General features: G+C 49.7%; 1 protein-coding gene across 2 annotated transcripts in view; it reads left to right on the top strand.

Annotated features, from left to right (window-relative positions):
- Window positions 1–23675, top strand: part of CNTFR (ciliary neurotrophic factor receptor) — a 452132-nt gene that overhangs the window by 418620 nt on the left and 9837 nt on the right. For both annotated transcript variants that reach the window (XM_082242163.1, XM_082242164.1), the window contains one exon: window positions 11965–12132. In XM_082242163.1, the coding sequence (XP_082098289.1) occupies window positions 11965–12132 (168 nt within the window). The remainder of the gene's footprint in view (window positions 1–11964; window positions 12133–23675) is intronic.

The following is a 23675-nucleotide window of genomic DNA, read 5'->3' as shown; positions in this document are numbered from 1 at the left end:
GAAACTATTTACAGTGAAGTACCACAAGTTGAGGGACACGGATGGCGCTGTGGGTTAAACCACAGAGCCTAGGACTTGCCGATCAGAAGGTCGGCAGTTTGAATCCCCATGACGGCCGTTGCTCAGTCCCTGCTCCTGCCCACCTAGCAGTTCGAAAGCACGTCAAAGTGCAAGTAGATAAGTAGGTACCACTCTGGCGGGAAGGTAAACGGCGTTTCCGTGCGCTGCTCTGGTTCGCCAGAAGCGGCTTAGTCATGCTGGCCCCATGACCCGGAAGCTGTATGCGGCTCCCTCGGCCAATAAAGCGAGATGAGCGCCGCAACCCCAGAGTCGTCTGCAACTGGACCTAATGGTCAGGGGTCCCTTTACCTTTACCACAAGTTTATGTCTGCTTCAGTCGCTAGCAGAATCTGGGAGTGGTCGTTTCCGGGTCCTCTCCCAACATAAGAGCTTAGTCACCCCCAGCCGTTTCCTTCCTTCCAGTACGTTCCAGTACGTTTCCGAGCACAATTCAAAGTGTTGGTGCTGACCTTTAAAGCCCTAAACGGCCTCAGTCTAGTATATCTGAAGGAGCGTCTCCACCCCCATCGTTCTGCCCGGACGCTGAGGTCCAGCTCTGAGGGCCTTCTGGCGGTTCCCTCACTGCGAGAAGCCAAGTTACAGGAAACCAGGCAGAGGGCCTTCTCGGTAGTGGCGCCTTCCTTCCCTGTGGAACACCCTCCCACCAGATGTCAAAGAGAACAACAACTACCAGGCCTTTAGAAGACATCTGAAGGCAGCCCTGTTCAGGGAAGCTTTTAATGTTTAATAGGTTATTGTATTTTAGTGTTCTGTTGGAAACCATCCAGAGTGGCTGGGGAAACCCAGCCAGATGGGCGGGGTATAAATAATAAATAATAATAAATTATTATTATTATTATTATTATTATTATTATTATTATTATTCCTTCTTTGTGTTTTACTCCTCTGCGCAGGGTGGGCGATGGAAGAGGCATGCTTCCTTCCTGGCCGGCTTGGCCAGGAGCAGTGCTGAGGCTCCCAGCAGCATCCTCTGGTCCCTTCCCCTCTTCCCCACTGGAGGTGTGGCTTTCCCCACCACAGGAAGAGGAACTGCTTTGCAAGATTTTTGGAGATTTCCCTGTAACCCAACTGCCCCTCTGCCTCCCTTCCCTCTTCCGATGGCAGTCCCCTGACAAGCTCCCTTATAGAGAGAGTCTCCAGCCCAGCACTCTGCGAGCTGGTGGATTTCCGCAGCACGGCATCACCCCTCTCTGGCCTACCTGAGCTTCCTGTTGCACAGGGGTTGGTCTAGATGTCCCTCGGGACCCCTTCGGACTCTGCAATTCTGTAGACACTGGGAGTGTGACGGGGAAAGGGAGCGAGAGCCTGTCCACCTTCCCAAGAGCTCGGAGAAGCATACAGGGTTCCCCACCACTACCACGTCCATCAACCTTTTTTATCTTCACAACAACCCTGCGAAGAGGGCCAGGCCAAGAGCGAGGGACCCTCCCAAAGTCTCCCATGGGGTTTTGTGGCTTAGTGGGGATTTGAACTTGCCCAGAGACCTCTGCAGGAGGAAGGTGAGCTCGGCTTTGTTCCTGATTTTTCTTCCTTTCTGAGCCTGCTTGCCAAAGCCCGCCCAGGACAGCCGTAAAAATACCGTACTTTTCCGTGTATAGCACACCCTCATGTATAAGACGCCCCCTAGTTTTGAGGACTAAAGGTTTAGAAAATGGGGGGGGGAGATTGCCCACAGTTGTTGAGCTTTTTTTAGGGGGGATTGCCGGGAAAAAACCTCACTGGCGCACATCGCAAAAACCTCCTAATTGAAACATTATTTTTCTGTTGAAAAAAACCTAGTCTTATACGGTGGTACGTCTGGTTGCAAGCGGGATCTATTCCAGAGCCCTGTTTGCAACATGAGCAGAGCGCAATGCGTCTGTGCGCAGGTTGTGATTTGCCGCTTCTATGCATGCTTGTCACATCATTTTGCACGTCTGCACATGCGCAAGCGGTGAAACCCGGAAGTAACCAGTTCTGTTACTTCCAGGTCACCATGGGACACAACCTGAAGCGGACATAACACGAGGTATGACTGTACATGGAAATATATGGTAGTTAATGGAAAATACTCCAGAAACGGATAGATTGAGTCCTGAACTCGCTCGCTGAAGTGCTCCTAAACTTGGGTCAGCATTCCAGGATTTGCAGGGACAAGTTTGTTGGGTTCCACAGGCTCTTGAGTGGGAAGCAGCCCAGGAGACTCTTGTCTTAGTGTTGCAAATGTGGCCAAGGGAGCTCTTGGCTGCTGCTCTGCAGAGCACGGGGCGTACCTGGGCCAGGGCGAAAGCCGAGCCACGTCGATGGATCCTGATCTGCTTTTCAGGAGCCCTAATGGCTCCCACAGCCTGGACAGATGGTGTTTGCATTCTGGTTGCAAAGGAGAGAAGGGGGGGACGGACAACAAGCGCATTGAGAGAGTGCACACTTCGCCCCCCTTTTTTTCTATTGGGGGCCTTGGGCGAATTGTGGGAAGAGAACGCACAGCATTAAAATTGCAGCATCCTGGCCCGGCTAATTATTCCGCATATCAAAAGGTGATTAGAGCGGACGCCACCTCTGACACACCATGTGATGCGCAGATGACGGGTCCCTAATGCGCCAAGAGAGACATCTGGGGATAGTTTCCTGGCCGGCAGGGAGGGAGGGAGAGGAGCTGCTTCATTTGAAACCCGGGAAATTTAAGGGACATCCATCAATAGGGGACAGCAGCGGGACATGGCGCTGGGATAAGGGACTGTCCCTCCAAATACGGGACGCTTGACAGCTATGTGTAAATCGCTACCTGAACCTTGAACGCGGCTCGGTGCTAAGTGTGCAGCCAGAAGTTCTTCCTGACAGTGATTTTGCAGGAGCTGTCCTATCCTAGGGCTGCTGCTTCAAAGAGAGCTGTCCGTGCAAAGCAGTCGTCTGATGAGGGTTTCAGTCTGCTCTCCAGTCACCTTGAACCTGTGGCATAAAGAATTTATAAATATGCATGAAAAGAGCCGTTTGCTCTGGGAAGAAAGAGGAGACTTTGCTTCTGAGCTTCTTTTACTCCTTTTAGAAGTGTGCTTTTCCTGACAGTGCTTCTTTTCCACTGTCCCACAGATACATGTATTCGTTTGCCTCGAATAGTTAAGGTTAACTTTTGGCTTAGAAAAGAAGCGAGTCACAAGTAGCATGAGAGAAATTTATCAAATGATGCCTAGTGTGGAGGAAATGGATAGAGGGAAAAATATTTCTCTGTGTCTCATAAAACTAGAAGTCGTGGACATCTGCAATGTGCTCTACGTGGGGCTACCTTTGAAGGTGACCTGGAAACTACAACTAATCCAGAAAGTGGCTGCTAGACTGGGGACTGGGAGCGACCGCCGAGACCACATAACACCGGTCTTGAAAGACCTACACTGGCTCCCAGTATGTTTCCGAGCACAATTCAAAGTGTTGGTGCTGACTTTTAAAGCCCTAAGTGGCCTTGATACAGGATACCTGAAGGAGCGTCTCCACCCCCATCATTCTGCCCGGACACTGAGGTCCAGCGCCGAGGGCCTTCTGGCGGATCCCTCACTTTGAGAAGTGAACCAGACAGAGGGCCTTCTCGGTAGTGGCACCTGCCCTGTGGAACGCCCTCCCATCTGATACCAAGGAAATAAACAACTGTCTGACTTTTAGAAGACATCTGAAGGTAGCCCTATTTAGGGAAGCTTTTAATGTTTAACAGACTACTGTATTTTCATACTTTGTTGGAAGCCGCCCAGAGTGCCTGGGGAAGCCCAGCCAGGTGGGCGGGGTACAAATAATAAATTATTATTGTTGTTCTTGTTGTTATTTAATCCTATGAAGCTGAAAAACAGAAGGTTCGGGACAGATAAAAGGAAGGACTCCATTGCACAGTGCATAGTTAAGCTATGGAACTCATTGCCACAGGGGGCAGGGATGGCCACTGACATGATTGGCTTTCAAAGAAGATTAGACAAAATCATTGATGGCTCCTTGATAAAACGACTGTGCTCTGCCTCCATGGATGGAGTCAGTGATGTTTCCAGTTCCCAGTTGCTGGACAGGTGCTCTTGTGTTCGAATCCCGTTTGTAGGTTTCCCAGAAAAGGCATCTGGTTGGCCACGGTGAGAGCAGGATGCTGGCCTAGATGGGTCATTGGCCTGATCCAGCCACAGGCTCTGGCTCAGTTGGTAGAACATGAGACTCTTAACCTTGGGGCCTTTAATTCGAGCCCCACAATGGGGGAAAGATTCCTGCATCGCAGGAGATTAGATGACCCTCATGATCCCTTCCAACTATATGATTCTATGACCTGTGTCCTCCTGGGCCTTGCCCTTCCAGTCTCGGGCACCCACCTGCCAAATCCTCTCCCCACATCTGGTCCCTCTCCTCTCCTCCCTCGACTCTCACCGTACCATAGTCACATTAATGTGGATTTGCAAAACTGGAACCGGGCTGACACCAAGGGAGACATTGGCTGCCTCGCGAACAACACCTGCGGAGGAGCAAAATACCTGGAAAAAGCTGGCACATTTGAGTTTTCCCCCCATCCCAGGGTCCCCTGCTGAGCCGACGCAGCCTTCCTTATCCTGGGGCTCCATATGTGCAGCCTCTGACGTGGAGCTGCATTGCAGAGTCACCTGGTGTGATGGCCTGGGATTCGGACTCGGAGGCTGAACCTGAGGGATCCCAGCCTGCACAGGACTCCCTGCCTCCAGAACCAGCTGAGCCAGGGCTGGGGCCTGACCCTGAAGGGTCCTCACCTGTGCTGGCTCCTCAGGTGCAGGCACCAGCTGAGTCTGCTCTGGCTCCGGAGGTGATGGAGGACCCATTGCCTGCAGGTGCTCCTCTCCCAGCCCAGTCAGGGGAAGGTGAGGCTGCCTCTGGGTCCGGTCACCCTCCAGCCTCTCCTGAGCTGCAGAGGATCAGGGCAGAGAGGCGGAGGGAACTGAGATCCCGCAGGAGGAGAGGCGAGTCACCTGAGGATCAGGGCCGCCCTATGCCTCGGGGCAGATAAAAGCCAGCCGGCCAGCCCCAGTCCCAAGTTGCGGGAGCAACATTGTTGGTTGCTAGTTCCTGCCTGAACCCTATCCTGCTATTTTGCCTGAGCTCCAGACCCGCCCTGGCTCCCGGTTTGCAAGCCTGTTCCTGACTTCACCCGGCTCCCTGCCCTGCCCTGCACCCAGCTCCAGCTACTATGGACTTCCTCCCTGTTGCACCTTTGACCACGGACTGGACCTTGCCTCTCGGGTAACCCACAGGACCAGCACACCTGGGTCTGTTCAGCTCAGCCAGTGCTGGATTTATGACCTTCCTGGTGTGCCGGGACCTTAGAATCCTTTTTGTGGAAGTCAATGTTCTCTGTTCCCCACCCCAAGACCTGGACTTGGAGTTTCAGAAGGGGGGGCGTGTGGACATCTGGAGCACATCCACTCCCCTTCCGCCTTTTCTGAATGGAAGCCACAGCCACTGGAGAGGAATGACTCCTGGCACACAAACCAAGCCTGCTCTCAAGTTCCAGGAGGGCTGCCGGACCTCGGATGTGCGATTTGAACCACTCACTCCTGGAGTCCAGTTCTGGGCACCCCAGTTTAAGAAGGATATTGACAAGCTGGAAGGTGTGCAGAAGAGAGCAACCAAGATGGCCAAGGCTCCAGAAACCAAGCCTTGCAAGGAATGGCTGAGAGAGTTGGGGATGTTTAGCTTGGAGAAGACGAATCATGGAATTGTTGAGTCAGAAGGGATTCTTGGAGTCTTCTAGTCCAACCCCCTTCAATGCAGGAATCTCAATGAGACTGAGAGGTGATATGAGAGCCCTCTTTCATAGAATCATAGAATCATAGAGTTGGAAGAGACCACAAGGGCCATCGAGTCCAACCCCCTGCCAAGCAGGAAACACCATCAGAGCACTCCTGACATATGGTTGTCAAGCCTCTGCTTAAAGACCTCCAAAGTAGGAGACTCCACCACACTCCTTGGCAGCAAATTCCACTGTCGAACAGCTCTTACTGTCAGGAAGTTCTTCCTAATGTTTAGGTGGAATCTTCTTTCTTGTAGTTTGGATCCATTGCTCCGTGTCCGCTTCTCTGGAGCAGCAGAAAACAACCTTTCTCCCTCCTCTATGTGACATCCTTTTATATATTTGAACATGGCTATCATATCACCCCTTAACCTCCTCTTCTCCAGGCTAAACATGCCCAGCTCCCTTAGCCGTTCCTCATAAGGCATCGTTTCCAGGCCTTTGACCATTTTGGTTGCCCTCTTCTGGACACGTTCCAGTTTGTCAGTGTCCTTCTTGAATTGTGGTGCCCAGAACTGGACACAGTACTCCAGGTGTGGTCTGACCAGAGCAGAATACAGTGGCACTATTACTTCCCTTGATCTAGATGCTATACTCCTATTGATGCAGCCCAGAATTGCATTGGCTTTTTTAGCTGCCGCATCACACTGTTGGCTCATGTCAAGTTTGTGGTCAACCAAGACTCCTAGATCCTTTTCACATGTACTGCTCTCAAGCCAGGTGTCCCCCATCTTGTATTTGTGCCTCTCATTTTTTTTGCCCAAGTGCAATACTTTACATTTCTCCCTGTTAAAATTCATCTTGTTTGTTTTTGCCCAGTTCTCTAATCTGTCAAGGTCGTTTTGAAGTGTGATCCTGTCCTCTGGGGTGTTAGCCACCCCTCCCAGTTTGGTGTCATCTGCAAATTTGATCAGGATGCCCTTGAGTCCATCATCCAAGTCATTGATAAAGATGTTGAATAAGACCGGGCCCAAGACAGAACCCTGTGGCACCCCACTAGTCACTCTTCTCCAGGATGAAGAGGAACCATTGATGAGCACCCTTTGGGTTCGGTCAGTCAGCCAGTTACAAATCCACTGAGTGGTAGCATAGTCAAGACCGCATTTTACCAGCTTCTTTACAAGAATATCATGGGGCACCTTGTCAAATGCTTTGCTGAAATCAAGGTAGGCTACATCCACTGCGTTCCCTTCATCTACCAGGCTTGTAATTCTGTCAAAAAAACGAGATCAGGTTAGTCTGACATGACTTATTTTCAATATCTGAAGAGGAGAAGGGATGTGGGTGGCGCTGTGGTCTAAACCACTGAGCCTCTTGGGCTTGCTGATCTGAAGTTCGGCGGTTCAAATCCCCACAACGGAGTGAGCTCCCTTGCTGTGTCCCAGCTCCTGCCAACCTAGCAGTTCAAAAGCACACCAGTGCAAGTAGATAAATAGGTACCACTGCGGCGGGAAGGTAAACAGCATTTCCGTGCGCTCTGGTTTTCGTCACGGTGTCGCGTTGTACCAGAAGTGGTTTAGTCCTACTGGCCACATGACCCAGAAAGCTGTCTGTGGACAAATGCCGGCTCCCTTGCCCTAAAAGCGATATGAGTGCCGCAACCCCATAGTCACCTTTGACTGGACTTAACTGTCCTTTACCTTTTTACCTTTATCTGAAGAGGAGCAAACTTGTTTTCTGCTGCTCCAGAGTGGAGGACTTCAAACCAATGCATTCAAATGACAAGAAAGGAGATTGTGACTAAGGAAGAACTTTCTACATGCAGATTTTATGCCGATTCGCTTCCTTTTTTGTCTTCTTTTGTGCTGCAAATCCTCTTTGGGGAGAATGCATATCTTTCTGCCCAAGGCTGAAACTGCTCCCATACCTTCTGATCTGCACTTTTCTGTGGCGATCGATGGGGCAAAAACCTTGCAGCAGTGGCAGGTCTGTACTCCAGTCATACCCTAGTTTAACTTCCATGGCTTCATGCCAGTGAACTGTAGAGATTTCCCTTCTGCCAGAGGAAGGGAGAGGGGCTACAGTCCTTCTCCTTCACACAGAACCCCGGTTCCCAGCCACAGCTCCGGCTTGAAGCCAGATTGCGCTGGTAACAGCTGCCCTAAATCTTCAAGCCTCAGCTTGCATGAGAGAGCAAAGCAGTCTGCTGAATTGCAACCGGGATAAGTTTTGCAAATGAAGCAAGCTGTATAATTATTTGCAAAGTTCGAGAGCAATAACATACAATTACAAATTATTTGCAAAATTCAAGAGCGGTAACGTACAATTACAATCATAAATAAGATAAGCGTTGCAACAATTAAGCAGCCATAAAAAGCGATCAGGCCGTGTTCTGCCTCTTGGAGCCGCAGGCCGGGATGCAGAAACGGAAGAGCTCTGTCATTCTGCCTCCATCTTCTCCTCGGAGGCCAGAGCTGAGCCTAGAGAACCACAGACAAATCTGTTCAGTTGCCTGCCTCCTTTCTCCCCACGGCCTCCCAATTTTTCTGCCCTGGGTTTTCCCAGTGCCGTGTCTCCTCTGATGTAACAGATGTTTCCTACTACAGCTCCCATCAGCCACTGGCCCTGCTTTTGTGGCACCATAATCACGAGTCCAGCATCCTGTTCTCACAGGGGCCAGCCATGTGCGCCCCCCCCCCCGGGAAGCCCCTGAGTGCAAAAGCACCCTCTCCTCCTGCAGTTTCCATAAGGGCATAAGAAGATCCTGTTCGACCAGCCAGTTGCCCCCAGGCGGTGTGCAAGAGATGCAAAATGTAGAATCATAGGAACTTTGAGTTGGAAGAGACCCAAGAGCCATCTAGTCCAACCCCCTGCAACCCAGGGGTCTCTGCTAAAGCAGCCCTGACAGATGGCCACGTTGAAGAGGGAAATCTGTTAAAACTGCAAAACCAGACTTCATTTAAAATGCCAGCTGGAACAACAACAACCAGGGCCATCTTTAGCATAAGCGGCACCGGGGTGCAAAGATCCAACCAGTGCCCCCAAATTTAGCTTAGCTGCCCCCAGATTTTATTAAGGGGGGTGAACTCAAAGTTGTTGAGCTTTTTGGAGGAGGAAAATCTCTCACCTGTAATGACAACACAACAGAAATAACAGCTTTTGTTTCCTGACTGGTTGGGAATATTTGACACTACAGAGCGACAGGGGCAGGGAATTTTGCTCCATTTCTTTTCACTGCCGCCAATCAAGAGGGACTGGTATGCAGTAGGTATACAATTGGTGCCCCCCAGAATTCGGGGCCCAGGTGCACAGCACCCCTTGCACACACCCCATAAAGACGGTCCTGACAACAGCAAAAAGGATTCAGTTGGCACCAGAGGCTCAACAGGGAGGGGGGCTGTCACAAGGGGAAGGGAGTGCCACAAAATTGGGTGCACGATACGCAATGCAGCCAGGTGGGTCCTGGTGGATCTGAGCCATAAATCCGAGTCCTGAGGGACCACTAACAATGACTCCCCCAAAGACCTCAGTGATCAGGCAGGGATATAAGAGACCCCATGGTCCCTCTTTCTCTCTGGCCCTCAGTCAACTCCCTTTCTCCACACCTCTCATGCCCAAGTGATAGTTGCAAAAGGGAAATTGGAGGTGGGTTCTTCTCTGTTGCATACGAGTGGGGCCTGGGTTCAAGTCTGCGTAGAGGTCCCAAAAGTGGACCCTTTTGCTGAAAGAGCCTTCCTCTACCCCCTGACCCTGTGATCCCTCTCTTTCCAAAGCTGAGAAGCATCTGGTGGTTGCGTGACCGGTCCTCTTTCAGACACAAGGACTGACCAGGTCACCTTCCCCACAAAGGTGGCATTTTCCCATCTCTGCCATATTAAGCAGTTGGTCCCTTACCCTTTCTCGCCCTGATCTGGCCACAGTGATCCACGTGACGGTAACCTCCAGGCTTGATTATTGTAACTCGCTCTACACGGGGCTGCCCTTGAAGCTGACCCAGAAACTCCAGCGGGTGCAGAATGCCGCGGTGAGACTCCTTATGGGGTCCTCGTCGTGGGATCACATTCATCCAGTGCTTTACCAATTGCACTGGCTCCCGGTGGAGTACAGGGTCAGGTTTAAGGTGCTGGTTTTGACCTTTAAAGCCCTATGTGGCCTAGAACCCTCGTACCTACAGGACCGCCTCTCCTGGTATGCCCCACGGAGGACCTTAAGGTCCACAAATGACAACATTTTGAAGGTCCCAGGTCGCAAGATTGGTCTCAACTAGGGCCAGGGCCTTTTCAGTACTGGCCCTGACCTAGTGGAACGCTCTGTCCCAAGAGACCAGGGCTCTGCAGGATTTGACATCTTTCTGCAGGGACTGCAAGACAGAGCTGTTCCGCCTGGCCTTTGGTTTGGACTTATGCTTCCCTCCCATTATGCTCTTGATTTATCAGCTATTTTAAAATGAGGTTGCATTTTAAATTGCATTTTAACCTGTATTTTAAATTGGGGTGGTTTTTTCTCCCTCTCTTTTTCCCCTATTATGTTTTACTGTGATTTTATTTAATTGGTGTTAGCCGCCCTGAGCCTGGCTCTGGCCAGGGAGGGTTGGGTATAAATAAAAATTATTATTATTATTATTATTATTATTATTATTATTATTATTATTGACTCTTGCCTTCACTTCCTACCCAGAACCACTTGGGTGGTGTTGTTGATGTTGATGTTGTTGTTGTTGTTGTTGTTACTCGCTAGGCCTGTGGGAGACTCCCAATCGGTATTCGAACTCAAGGGCAACTCTCCCCTCCTGGGGTTTCCAGCAGAGCAGAGCTATCACGCCGATTGGTTCCAGTCTGTTTCCTTTTACACCTTCTCAACCCACAACCTCTACCAAGTCTTTCTGCCTCTGCCCACCCCCTCTGAGCACACCCACACCCTGCTCATTAAATTTGTGGTGCCCAGAGCTGAGCAGAATTGAGCCCCAGCTCCCCAGGGCTGCAGAAAACGATAGCAGTGAGTCACCAAAGCTGCGGAAAGGTTATCAGCTCCGCCAGCCAGGAGGTGAGGGGGGTGTCCTCTTCCTGGCACCGTCCTCCCCTGGGGGGCCTTGGCAACCCCATTGATTCTGCGGGGGCTTTGCCCATTGAATCGCGGCTTCAAAGCACTTGGCGGTTCTCTTGTTTGGGGCATTGTGCTCTCGGACAAGAGACGGCTCACGTGTGTGCTTGTTCCGCGTGAATCGCTCAGTGACACTTTCCCACAGTGGCGGCAGCAGAGCCAGCAAAGCGAGATGGTGATGCATTTGCAGGAGGGCTTTATTATTATTATTATTATTATGCCAGCTTTCCTAGCTGCCACCTGCTTGCTTGCCAGTCCCTGCTGTGCAGCACACAGACGAAGGTTGCAGGGGGTTGGAATGGATGACCCCCAGGAGTCCCTTTCCAACTGTATGGTTCTGTGGTTCATTGGAGGCTTTTAAACTGATGTTGGGTGAATTCTTTAGCTAGGATTTTTCCACATTGCAGGGGGGGATTGGCCTAGATGACCATTGGGGGTGCCTTTGAGCTCTTTGTTGTTTTTTAGTCGTTTAGTCGTCTCCGCCTCTTCATGACCCCCTGGACCAGAGCACGCCAGGCCCTCCTGTCTTCCACTGCCTCCCGCAGTTTGGTCAAACTCATGCTGGTAGCTTCGACAACACTGTCCCACCATCTCGTCCTCGGTCGTCCCCTTCTCCTTGTGCCCTCCATCTTCCCCAACATCAGGGTCTTTTCCAGGGAGTCTTCTCTTCTCATGAGGTGGCCAAAGTCTTGGACCCTCAGCTTCAGGATCTGTCCTTCCAGTGAGCACTCAGGGCTGATTTCCTTCAGAATGGAAAGCTTTGATCTTCTTGCAGTCCATGGGACTCTCAAGAGTCTCCTCCAGCACCATAATTCAAAAGCATCCGTTCTTCAGCAATCAGCCTTCTTTCTGGTCCAGTTCTCACTTCCATACATCACTACTGGAAAAACCAGAGCTTGAACTATATGAACTTTTGTTGGCAAGGTGATGTCTCTGCTTTTTAAGATGCTGTCTAGGTTCGTCATTGCTTTTCCTTTGAGCTCTACAACCCTATAATTCTGAGAGGCGGCATTTGCACGGAAATGTTTCTTTTCTCACCAAGGTTTTCTCTTCCTCCTCCCGTGTCTTGTTTCCTTGAACAGTAAAGCCGGACCCTCCAGAGAACGTGGTGGCTAAGCCCATCCCCAACAATGCCCGGAGGCTGCTGGTGACGTGGCAGTACCCTTCCTCATGGCCTGATCCAGATTCCTTCCCCCTCAAGTTCTTCCTGAGGTATCGGCCGCTCATCATTGACCAGTGGCAACACGTGAGTGGCAACCTCTGCTGTCGTTGGTCCGGCTGGGGGTGGCGGAGGAGAGGCTCCTGTGCGGTTGGCAACAGAGTGGGTCTCCTGAGGTTTCCAGCAACTGGAATTCAGAGGCATTTCTGCCTCCAGAGTCGCTGTGGCTAGTATAATTATTATTATTATTATTATTATTATTATTTATTTTTTATACCCCACCCATATGGCTAGGTTTCCCCAGCAACTCTGGGCAGCTTCCAACAAAGTATTAAAGTACAGTGGTCTGTTAAACATTAAAAGCTTCCCTAAACAGAGCTGCCTTCAGGTATCTTTTAAAAGTAAAAAAGTTGTTTATTGCCTTGACATCTGGTGGGAGGGCGTTCCACAGGGCGGGTGCCACTACTGAGAAGGCCCTCTGCCTGGTTCCCTGTAACTTGGCTTTTGCAGGGAGGGAACCGCCAGAAGTCCCTTGGTGCTGGACCTCAGTGTCCGGGCAGAATGATGGGGGTGGAGACGCTCCTTCAGGTATACTGGACCGAGGCCATTTAGGGCTTTAAAAGTCAGCACCAACACTTTGAATTGTGCTCAGAAACGTACTGGGAGCCAATGTAGGTCTTTCAAGACCGGTGTTATGTGGTCTCGGCAGCCACTTCCAGTCACCAGTCTAGCTGCCGCATTCTGGATTAGTTGCAGTTTCTGGGTCACCTTCAAAGGTAGCCCCATGTAGAGCGCATTGCAGTAGTCCAAGCAGGAGATAACCAGAGCATGCATCACTCTGGCCAGACAGTCCACGGGCAGGTAGGGTCTCATCCTGCGTACCAGGTGGAGTTGGTAGACAGCTGCCCTGGATACAGAATTGACCTGCACCTCCATGCACAGCTGTGAGTCCAGAATGACTCCCAGGCTGCTCGCCTACTCCTTCAGGGGCACAGTTACCCCATTCAGGACCAGAGAGTCATCCACACCTGCCCGCCTCCTGTCCCCCAAAAACAGTACTTCTGTCTTGTCAGGATTCAGCCTCAATCTGTTAGCTGCCATCCATCCTCTAACTGCCTCCAGACACTCACACAGGACCTTCACTGGTTCTGATTTGAAAGAGAGGTAGAGCTGGGATTCATCTGTGTATTGATGGACACCCAGCCCAATCACAAGGTGGAGGCAGAGCTCAGCTCCACAACGAGGTGGCATCGTTGAGACGAGAGTGCCTCTGAGCATGCAACTGAGTGGCGTTTCTCCAGCCCTTGGGTTCTGTCACAGCATCCTGAATCGGCAAGGGAATGGCTGTTTGCCATTCATAAGCAAACCTTCCAGCTCCTTGGACATTCCTGTCTTCGCCCTGGATGGAGGGCAAAATACACAGTCTGGGGCTAAGTGAGTGAAACCTGGCAGCTGTTCGTGGGACAAGTGACTGGCAGTGAATCATTCAATCCGCTTTGTGATTCGTTTAAGGCAGACATGTTCAACCAGTTGGCCATGGTTGACAGGTACAGTAGACTGCCGGTGTGATCTGGATTAATCGCGGGGCGATCCTGATCAATCGCTGCAGAGGGGGAGAACGAGGGAGGGCAGGCGCAATTGTCATCTTTTATCGAGTGATTGGTAGCAGCGGAAAGTGTGCAGTCATTTATCGGATGCTGCTGGTGATTTTTGGCGCAGGGCTTTCTGGTGAGTGTTTTTTGACACCCCCCAGGCTCAACAACTCTGGACACTCCCCCCCCCATGAAAAGCTCGACAAAGCCTCCCCCGATTTCTTAATTTCACTGCCCATTTTTTTAATACTGGGAGTAGATCTCAGTCTCTTGGGAGTTGGGCATGTCTGTTTTAAGGGAAGCGTGAGGGCAGGGCAGGGCCTGGGTGGAAGAATCACTCAGCGAGGCTGTGAAGCTGCTAAGACGAACACATTCGAAAAGCCCCTTTCCACGGAATCAGCCTGTTTCTTTCAAATGGGGTGGTGCCATCAAGAAACTTCAAGGCTTTCTGCCTGAATGAGAGCACGGTGTCTGGAGAGTCCCTTCTTTTCTTGCCTTCCCCATTCTCCTTTCTAAAAGCACTTTCACAGAACTTTTGTAGAGTTAGAAGGGACCCTGAGGGTCATCCAGTCCAACCCCGTGCAAGGCAGGAATACGAAGCTGCCCCATACGGGGATCATACCTGCAACCTTGGCGTTCTCACCATGACACTCCAATCCTTGTGGAGATGGGGAAGAGCTTTGGAGATTAGAACCAGGAAGGAAGACAAGAAAGGCCATGGTTGTTAGCCTCAAAGGAAAAATGGCGGCTGAAAACCTCAAAATATGCAGCGATGGCAGAACTGACGGCGCTGATAAGAGACACAGATTTAGAATCCTTTAAGGAGGACTGGAGACCTTTTTTTGGTCTATTTTAAAAGTTGCTTTCCATATGTGAAGTCCACAGCAGGGTTTGGAGTTAAAGGGGGAAAGAGCAGAACCTATTAAGGAACCTGTTAAAGAGGATGAAAATGGATTTGGTGGAATTATAAAATGCAATTGTCTGAAATCATCACTGATGGGTGAGCAGGAAGTCATTAGTATTGTAGAATTGGATATAACTGTTAAGGGACAAAATGTAACTATTAAGCTCGAAATAAAATAAAATATGAATGGGAGGTGGGGAGAAAGTCACTGGCCACCAGCTTGGGAGAAAAACTAAAATTTGTATCCTCCCCCAATGAATTTGTATTAGAACTTTTCCAATTACAAGTCCAGGTGGATTAAGGAGCATTAGAAAAATGAGTTTTTTTCTTACCTTAAAAGAATTGCATTCCATTTAAAAATAATAATAACCGTGATTAGTTGAGATTCACGAGGGGGTTGGACTGGAGGACCCTTGCAGTCCCTTCCAGCTGCACAATTACACAATTCTAGCATGTTAGGATACGGGGGGGGGGGGGGTTGTGCCTAGTCCCAGGAGAATCCACAAATGATCCAGCATTTGCAAGGGGGCAGGGTTCATGAGGACTAGCCTCGCTCACAGTTCAAGGAACCACAGCGATTCTGCCTGGCCGCTTTCCCTGCCCACGCTGCTCCTCTGACATCTCTTTCCCTCCTGAAACTCCTTTCAGAGCTGGCACAGAGTGTTCCTTCTCTCCTTTGCCTCCTCCTCAGTGCCAGTTTGCTCCCACCTCAAAAAAAAAATTAAAAAATTAAAAAATCCTGCATGCTTTCCTTTAGTTCTGCAGGTCATTAGAAAGCTCCTTCCTCAGCCACCAGGGATCCATCCAGCTCTTTCCAGCTCTCCTTTGCATCAAAAAGAGAGGTTCCAGTTTGTGCGTCTGATATTGCCCCCTTTTAAAAAGCTCCGTTTATGCTGAGCTGCCAGTTTCCCTTTGCGCCTCCTACCCAGGAAGCCTCTGCATTCAGTCCTATGTCAGTCTCTCCCTCCACACACACCCTTCTTCTTTTTTCAAAGCCCCGTGTCCTAATTTTGCAGCTCTTGCTCTCCCCCAAGAGAGAAGAACGGCCTCCTTTTACAACCGCCGTTTCTCTGAGCTGCTCATCTCGGCCACCTCCTTCTCCGCTAATTTCTCCCGAAAGGTCACCTCGCTCTAAATACCGTCCCGTCTCCTGTGGGATCCCTCCATTCTCTGAAGCTGCAGTTTGCTCTGCTTTACAGGTTGAGAGGCTTCTGAATATTCACAGTTCTGATCTCACATTCCCTCAGATTATTTGAGCGCTGGGTGTGCCCTGCAATATCAAGCACACACAAAGGGGAAAAGTCCTCTGAAGACCTCCAGGATGAAAGCACTCGCACAAACCAAACAAGCTTTCTTTCGCAGAACAGCAAAATAGCACTTGAGAAGGTGCAAAGTGCTGGAGTCCCAGAGGTGACTGTAGAGCCATAGAATTGTTGAGATAGAAGAGACCCCCTGCAAGGCAGGAATCTCAGCTAAAGCATCCAGGACAGATGGCCATCCGACTTCTGCTTAAAACCTCCAAGGAAGGAAAGTCCATGACCGTTCCCCTGTTAAACAGCTCTTCCCAACAGAAAGTTATACCCAATGTTTAGTTGGAATCTCCTTTCTTGCGTGGCGAGCCCCCACCCCACACCCACCGGTGGAAATAAAGACACATGACACAATTATTAAGGTTAATGGGCTAAATAAGACCACAACTTTATTGGTTACAGGGGATGAGCGGTATTGGCTTCAGCATTGGTCCTAACTGACTATATCCGACTCCAGCCTGTCCGTTTGAAGTCTGGGAAGGGTTAACCACCAGTAGGGGGAGTCCTGCTGATGCACATCAACTAGGAACCCCCCAGGGTCACCGCTAGGGGGCGTGCCTTAGGCCTCGCCCCCTAGGCTTCGGACAGGGCCACACACCCCAGAATCCTTTATCGGACTACCCTTCAATATGTGGGGCAGGGGATGGCGCTACCTCCCCTCTTCCATCTACAGATCAATACCAATGCCTAACCGCCAATACCAAGGAAGTTGTGATGATTTGCTAAGAGGTGGGCGAAAACCAAGTGGCTGGTGCCAATTTGCCAAGTGGAAAAATTCCTACCAGGCCCCTCAATGGCGACAAAGCAAGGTCCATAGCAAGGTCAAGGAATGAAAACCTTATAGGGCGGGAGGGTGGAGAAAGCAGGAACAGCTGGCAGGCGGGAAAAGAGGGAGATCCCTGGCCGCACCTGCCTTAAATAGGGCAGGTCATGCCCCCAGAGCCAGCTGATTGGCCGGCCAGAGGGTGATGCGGCTGGGGATTCCCCCAGTCATGCAGGGGCTGGGCTCCAACCGCCGCACTCGTGTTGGGGCCATGACGCCCGCAACCCCAACTCCTCCCAAGGGCGAAGGTGGCTTTGTCACTTGAAGCCATGGGTTCGAGAAAACAAGCTGGCTCCATCTTTCCTTTCTCCATCTTTTCCTTTCTCCTATATTTGTGCCAACTTGCCTGTTCTGCACGAGTCGTGTCTGCTTTTTGGAACTGACTTTTCCCTTCGCTTGGAAAATCTGATGGTTGCTTTTGTTGCACTCTCTTTCCCTTTATCGCGCAAAAGAATAAGAGCATGAGAATAGCCCTGCTGGATCAAGCCAGTGGCCCATCATGAAAGGCAGTGTGGTGTAGTGGTTAGAGTATCAGGCTCGGACCTGGAAGAGAGCAGGGTTTGAATCCCCACTTGGCTGTGACCTTGGGGTCCAGTCACTGCATCTCAGGCCAGCCTTCCTCGCAGGGTGGTTGTGGGGATTAAATGAGGCGGGGTAGAGCCGTAAATCGAGTCCAGCATCTTGTTCTCACAGTGGCCAAGCAAATGCCCCAAAGGGAAACTCGCAAGCAGGATTCGAACACAAGACCAGAACTCCCCTCTCCTTTGGTTTCCAGCAACTGGTGGTCATAAGGATAGGAAATCTGTCCGTTTTGGTTTCTCTCTGAAATCTATCGACCTTTAACTGCACAGTTCTTTATGTTTGCAGCTTTGCCTGGTATACATATTTTTGCAAATAGCATTGCCTCATAGGATGCGCCTTTGAATGTCCTTTCTGCCTTTAGATGCATTTTCACACCCATTTTTGGGCCCAAGAACGACAGTGCAAAATCCAGAGCAGTGTGCATTTTAAAGGATAGTTGAGTCTTGTTTCAAGACATGTGACTTTGGTGGGTTCACACTGCAAAACAAACTGAACCAAACCATTTTTTTACTTTAAATAGATTTTCTAAGCAGCATCACTAGCAATTAAGCGACACGTTTAAGGGATAGGGAGGGAGTTGTTCAGTAAAGAAGAGGATTTTGAGTGCAAGCGTCTGAGAGCTGAACCACAAGAACCAAAAGCAAATGTCATAGAAGCATAGAATCAGAATTGGAAGAGGTTCCGGGGGTCATCTAGTCCAACCCTCCACAATGCAGGAATCACATCTCTTTTGGCCAGATCCCAGCAGCTTCTCCCAGTTTCTCCCTGAATGGCCCAGACTGATTCCAACCCTCACTTGGTCAACCTATGGGATTAATGGTTGAGAGAGTTGGTGGCCACCACAAAGTTAGGCGGCTTCCCAATTAGGCATCCTGGAACCGAATCTGTGCCAAAGGCCCACAAAATCTATTTCTGCACGTACGAGTGAGAGGATGCCCTGTTGCAACGCTGCCTCGGTTGTGTCAGGTGGACGCAATCTCTGCTCTTAATTTTAGTAACTGCAAAAACATATTTCTAGATGCTATCGATGGTGATTCATCGTTTCTGAAGCTTGTAAGATTGCATTCCAGGAAAATTGGTGAGATGAAAGCAGATAAATGAATAACGAGCGTGGTTGCAAATTCACTGGACAGGCGAACAATTTGCCTGTTTAGTGAATAGATACCGGTGGTCATTAATGAATTTCAATATCAGCAGCCATGTACTAAGAGCTGCTCTGCTGCTTACTCAAAGCAGGGGCTCCGTGTCTTGAATGGGCTGCCCAGAGCCATCCAAACCACATATAAAACAAGATGTTGGTCTGGACATGCCTTTGGTCTGATCCTGCAGAGCTGCGCTTAGGCGCTGCCAGGGCTCTGGGGTCCCGATTGGCCTGTGGGATACCAATCCAGGGGGCCGCGAGACAATTCTTTGCTGGATGGACCCATCTGAGGGGCCGGCGTCTTGGGCGATGCCCTTGGACGGCAACCTCTTTGCCCACCCAGCACCTTCCCACGGCTGCCGGGAAGAACTTCACTTCCAGGAGACGGAAAGAGGAAGGGGGGCGTGGGAAAGGCAGCCGCTGTCACCTCGAGGTTTTCGCCCTTTCCTTGGGCTGGTTTTCCTGTTCTGGCTCCTTAAACGCAAAGCATTAAATATTTAGGGTACCGTTTCTTTCCCCTCCCGGCTTTTAAGTGTGTAACTCAAGCCAGCTTGGCCCCCGCTTCCTCCTTCTGCCTCGCAGCCACGTCCTGCCCCTGCCCGAGTGCGCTTCTAATGCGCTCAGATGTTCCTTTAATGGATTACCTTGCCAGGAACTGGATACCTCGCCCTAATGGATCGCTAATAGCCTGTTTCTGGTTTCGCAGGCTCCGCTGGTTAACTCACACCATCCGCCCCAGCTTCCTGGCCTCCCAAACATGTTGACTGTCACACTGACACATCTCCCGAAACATGCGCTCCTCACCTGCGGCCACAAGGGTTCACAAGAGTAGCCACCGCATTGAGCACCGTCCTGTCCGGAGGGGTGTCCTTGGGGAGTCTGAGTGATGAAAGTGTTGGCAGTGTGTAAGGGGAAAGCACATGGGGTTTTTTTTGGGGGGGTAGACGCTTCCCTCGGGACACACCATCCAGTTGCAGAAAAGGGGAGCCAAAATTGTCAAGGGTCTGAGATAACTCCTCTGCCGGGAAAAGGGTGCACAGTTTGGAAGGAAAAAATGAGCAAGGAGGAACACTGGGACGTGGGGTGGGGGTCGTGTAGTGATCATGAAAGGGGGCAAATAGTTGCTGTCTCAGACAGAACTTAAGAGTCCACCACCTTCTGAAGGAGTCCGTTCCACTGTTGTTGTTTGTTTTTGTTTTTTTAAAAAATTATTAAGAATTTCAACATAACAATTTATCAAAAACATATCATCCTCATTTCCCCCTATTTTTCCCTCCCCCTCCCCAAACCAGAAACCCCCACCCCCAGACTTCCCTCAGCTCCTCTCTCTGATTTTTCAGCACATGTTAATCTCTGCATATTACAAAACTGTAAAGATCCTTAATTTATCTTATCTATATGTTACCAATACAGTGGTACCTCAGTTTACATACGCTTCAGGTTACAGACTCCGCTAACCCAGAAATAGTGCTTCAGGTTAAGAACTTTGCTTCAGGATGAGAACAGAAATCGTGCTCCGGTGGTGCGGCAGCAGCAGGAGGCCCCATTGGCTAAAGTGGTGCTTCAGGTTAAGAACAGTTTCAGTTTAAGTACAGATCTCCGGAACGAATTAAGTACTTAACCTAAGGTACCACTGTAATAAATTTGTGTATGTTTATTCAAAACCTGCCAAGGAGTCCAATTCAGTTTGTTGTTTCTTTAAGTATTTTGTAAAAGGTTCCCATTTTTCTTTGAAGTCACAGTTGTCCTTATCACGCAGTTTGTGTGTCAGTTTCGCCAATTCCGCAGAGTCCATCAGTTTCTCTTGCCACAGTTCTTTGGTGGGGATTTCTTCGTTCTTCCATCCTTGTGCTATTAAGACTCTTGCCGCCGTTGTCGCATACATGAAAATGTTCTTCAATTTCCTTGGCAGGTCTTTTCCTACAATCCATAACAAAAATGCTTCAGGCTTTTTTACAAATGTTAATTGGAACATTTTTTTCAACTCATTATATATCATTTCCCATGAGTCCATTCCACTGTTGAACAGCTCTTCTTGTCAGAAGGTTTTTCCAAATGTTTAATCAGCATCTCCTTTCTTGTAACTTGAAACTATGGGTCTGAGTCCTACCCTCCAGAGCAGGAGAAAACAAGCATGCTCCCTCTTCCATGTGACAGCCCTTCAGATATTTGAAGATGGCTATATATCTCCTCTCGGTCTCCTCCTCTCCCAGCTCCTTCAAGGGCTCCTCCTAAGACTTGGTTTCCAGACGCTTAACCATCTTTTTCACCCTCCTCGGCACACCTTCCAGCTTCTCAACATCCTTCTTAAATTCTTAAACAACTGGACGCAGTATTCCAAGTGTGGTCTGATTAAGGCAGAATTGAGTTGGACTATGACTTCCCTTGATCTAGACACTAGACCTCTGTTGATGCAGCCTAGAAGAGCATTAACCTTTTTTTTGCTGCTGAATCACACTGTTGACTCAAGCATTATCACCATACTTGAGAAAAGAGTGATGTAGCTTTGCAGCTTGTCACAGGAGAAAATGGGTTTATGTGCATGGATTGGGGAGCCCTAAAACCTAAAGCTTCTGTCATTTGATCAGGGACTAGCACCATGCCATTGCTCCAACTGGAAACATCCCCGTGTACAACAGCACGCGAGAGGTTCTCTAAGGTTACTGAAGTTTTCCACAGGGTCAGAGTGCTTCATTTCTGTTCTCTGCAGCCGACTTGTGCTATTCTGTTAGCAATTTCAAATCCAGACATTACCAGCATAATTTGCTGGAAAGTTCAGAAACTCTGCTGAACCCAAACTGCTGGATATCTCAGTCCAAGGTCTTTTGTCGGGACGTTAAATCTGACCTTCCTAGCAGGGCCATTTTAACAAAGTTAGCTAAGACAGTTTGCAAACAAGCCGAAATCTGTCCGATCTGAGTTGTCCTGCCAAGTCGTGCTTTGATTAGGCAGACAGCTCTTAAAAGGCTTTCCGGATTATTTTGGGAAACTGCACGTCCTGGTCAAATTGACCAGGACAACACAAAATGGGGTGATGACGTTTTGGAACTGCTTTGGTCTCTCCCCATCTCGAAATGGAAGGGCTGGCAGAGAGGCAAGCCTTGGAACCGTCGCTGAGCAATGGCCTGCACGCAGTCAGCTCATGCACGAAGGCGGAAGCAGCCTCTAATCTTGGAGAAAGGAGAGGTGTGGAAAGATGATGGTTGGGGGACTCATCTGAACGAGCAAGAGAGCCTAAGGAGAGCATGTGAGCATCTTGGAATTTGGGGGAAGAGTCTTCAGTAAGAAAGCAAAAGCTCCAGCCTCTGAGTCGTGCCATCTAATAATAATAATTTTACTATTTATACCCTGCCCATCTGGATGGGTTTCCCCAGCCACTCTGGGCGGCTCCCAACAGAATATTAAAAACACGATAAAACATCAGTCATTAAAAACTTCCCTAAACAGGGCTGCCTTCAGATGTCTTCTAAAAGTCAGATAGTTGTTTATTTCCTTCACATCTGGTGGGAGGGCATTCCACAGGGCGGGTGCCACCACCGAGAAGGCCCTCTGCCTGTTTCCCTGAAACTTCACTTATCACAGTGAGGGAACCGCCAGATGGTCCTCGGAGCTGGGCCTCAGTGTCTGGGCTGAACGATGGGGGTGGGGACGCTCCTGAGCCGAAGCCTTTGCCAGTCCCTGGTCAGTTTTGTCAAGTGAGCAGTTCAGTTGCATCTGGGCTTTAGTCCTGGGCTAGTAGCAGGTTCCTTCTGCTTCCTAGTCATCTAACAGAGTCTTCCTTCTAACCCTCCAGTGACCCTTTCCTTTGACTGACAACGCCTCTCCATTCTCTTTCTAGCAATGGAGCTTTTCACCCATGCACGTGGAGCATGCAGATCAGGGGTCTTGTGCGTTACCTATGAACCCCCTGTGAACCTATGAACCCCCTTCCTAATCCAAATACCATTTATATCACTGGTTCCAGCATCTCTCCTCTCCCTTCGGCAAGGAGGACTTTGCAGCAGTCCCAGCTCCTCTCTTGCCTTTGTTAGTGGAGATTGTGATTTTGTTTCTATTGTCCGATTCTGATTTTTTCCTATTTTATTTTATTTTTATTATTTTAAAAAACAAACAAACCCAGAGTTGGCTAAGAGGTAGCCCAGGTGAGAGGACCTGAGCTGGGGGTAAAATGGTTCACTGTTGCCCACCCAACCCGGCCCCAATCCGGGCACCTGCCTTTCCAAAGCTAATGATTCAGGAAAGTTGCTGCTACCATTATTCTGGACGTGCCAATTTTGTGAGCTTTCTTTTTTTTTTAAAGGGCCCAAAAGAGGCCTAGTATTAGGTGTGAATTGTGCAACTCACTCATTTATTGAGTGTATAATGGGGAGAGGCGGAGCAGTTATTTTGTGAAAATTCCCGGCAGCGGAAAAGTCCCTCTTTTCAAGGTTGATGGCTGAGAACTTGGATGAGCAGGAATGAATGGGGTGGGCTTGGGACTTTAGGGAAAGTCATTTGGAAAGAGGTGCACTTCCTCTCAACTGGCCTTCCCCAACTGGTACCCTCCAGATGATGCTGTACTACAACTCCCTCCAGCCTCTGCCAGCACAGCTGCTGCAGATGTGGGAATTGGAGGGGCAGTCCAGAAACACCTCGAGTGCAACAGGTTGGTATAGATATAGAAAAGCATTTCACTGGATGGCATGCACAGGGCCTTGCAGAGCCAGGCAGAGGCCCAGGCCAGGTAGATAATGTGTACCCCCCTTTTTTTTACCCTGGGGGTAACTGAAGTCTTATAAATAAGTAAGTATATAAATAATTTTCACAAAAGTTATGCTGACAAATAATTTTATTTCAAGGCTTGAACCGTATCTGCTTTTAAAGACAAAATGAAAAATAAGGATATACAATGTTGTTGTTGTTTAGTCGTTTAGTCGTGTCCGCCTCTTTGTGACCCCCTGGACCAGAGCACGCCAGGCATTCCTGTTTTTCATTGCCTCCCGCAGTTTGGTCAAACTCATGCTGGTAGCTTCGACAACACTGTCCCACCATCTCGTCCTCGGTCGTCCCCTTCTCCTTGTGCCCTCCATCTTTCCCAACATCAGGGTCTTTTCCAGGGAGTCTTCTCTTCTCATGAGGTGGCCAAAGTCTTGGAGCCTCAGCTTCAGGATCTGTCCTTCCAGTGAGCACTCAGGGCTGATTCAGAATGGAGAGGTTTGATCTTCTTGCAGTCCATGGGACTCTCCAGAGTCTCCTCCAGCACCAGAATTCAATAGCACCAATTCTTCGGCGATCAGCCTTCT

The sequence above is a fragment of the Podarcis vaucheri genome, assembly GCF_965113315.1.
Source record: "Podarcis vaucheri genome assembly, chromosome: 11".
Classification (NCBI taxonomy): Eukaryota; Metazoa; Chordata; class Lepidosauria; order Squamata; family Lacertidae; genus Podarcis; species Podarcis vaucheri.
This window is presented reverse-complemented; position numbering and strand designations above follow the sequence as displayed.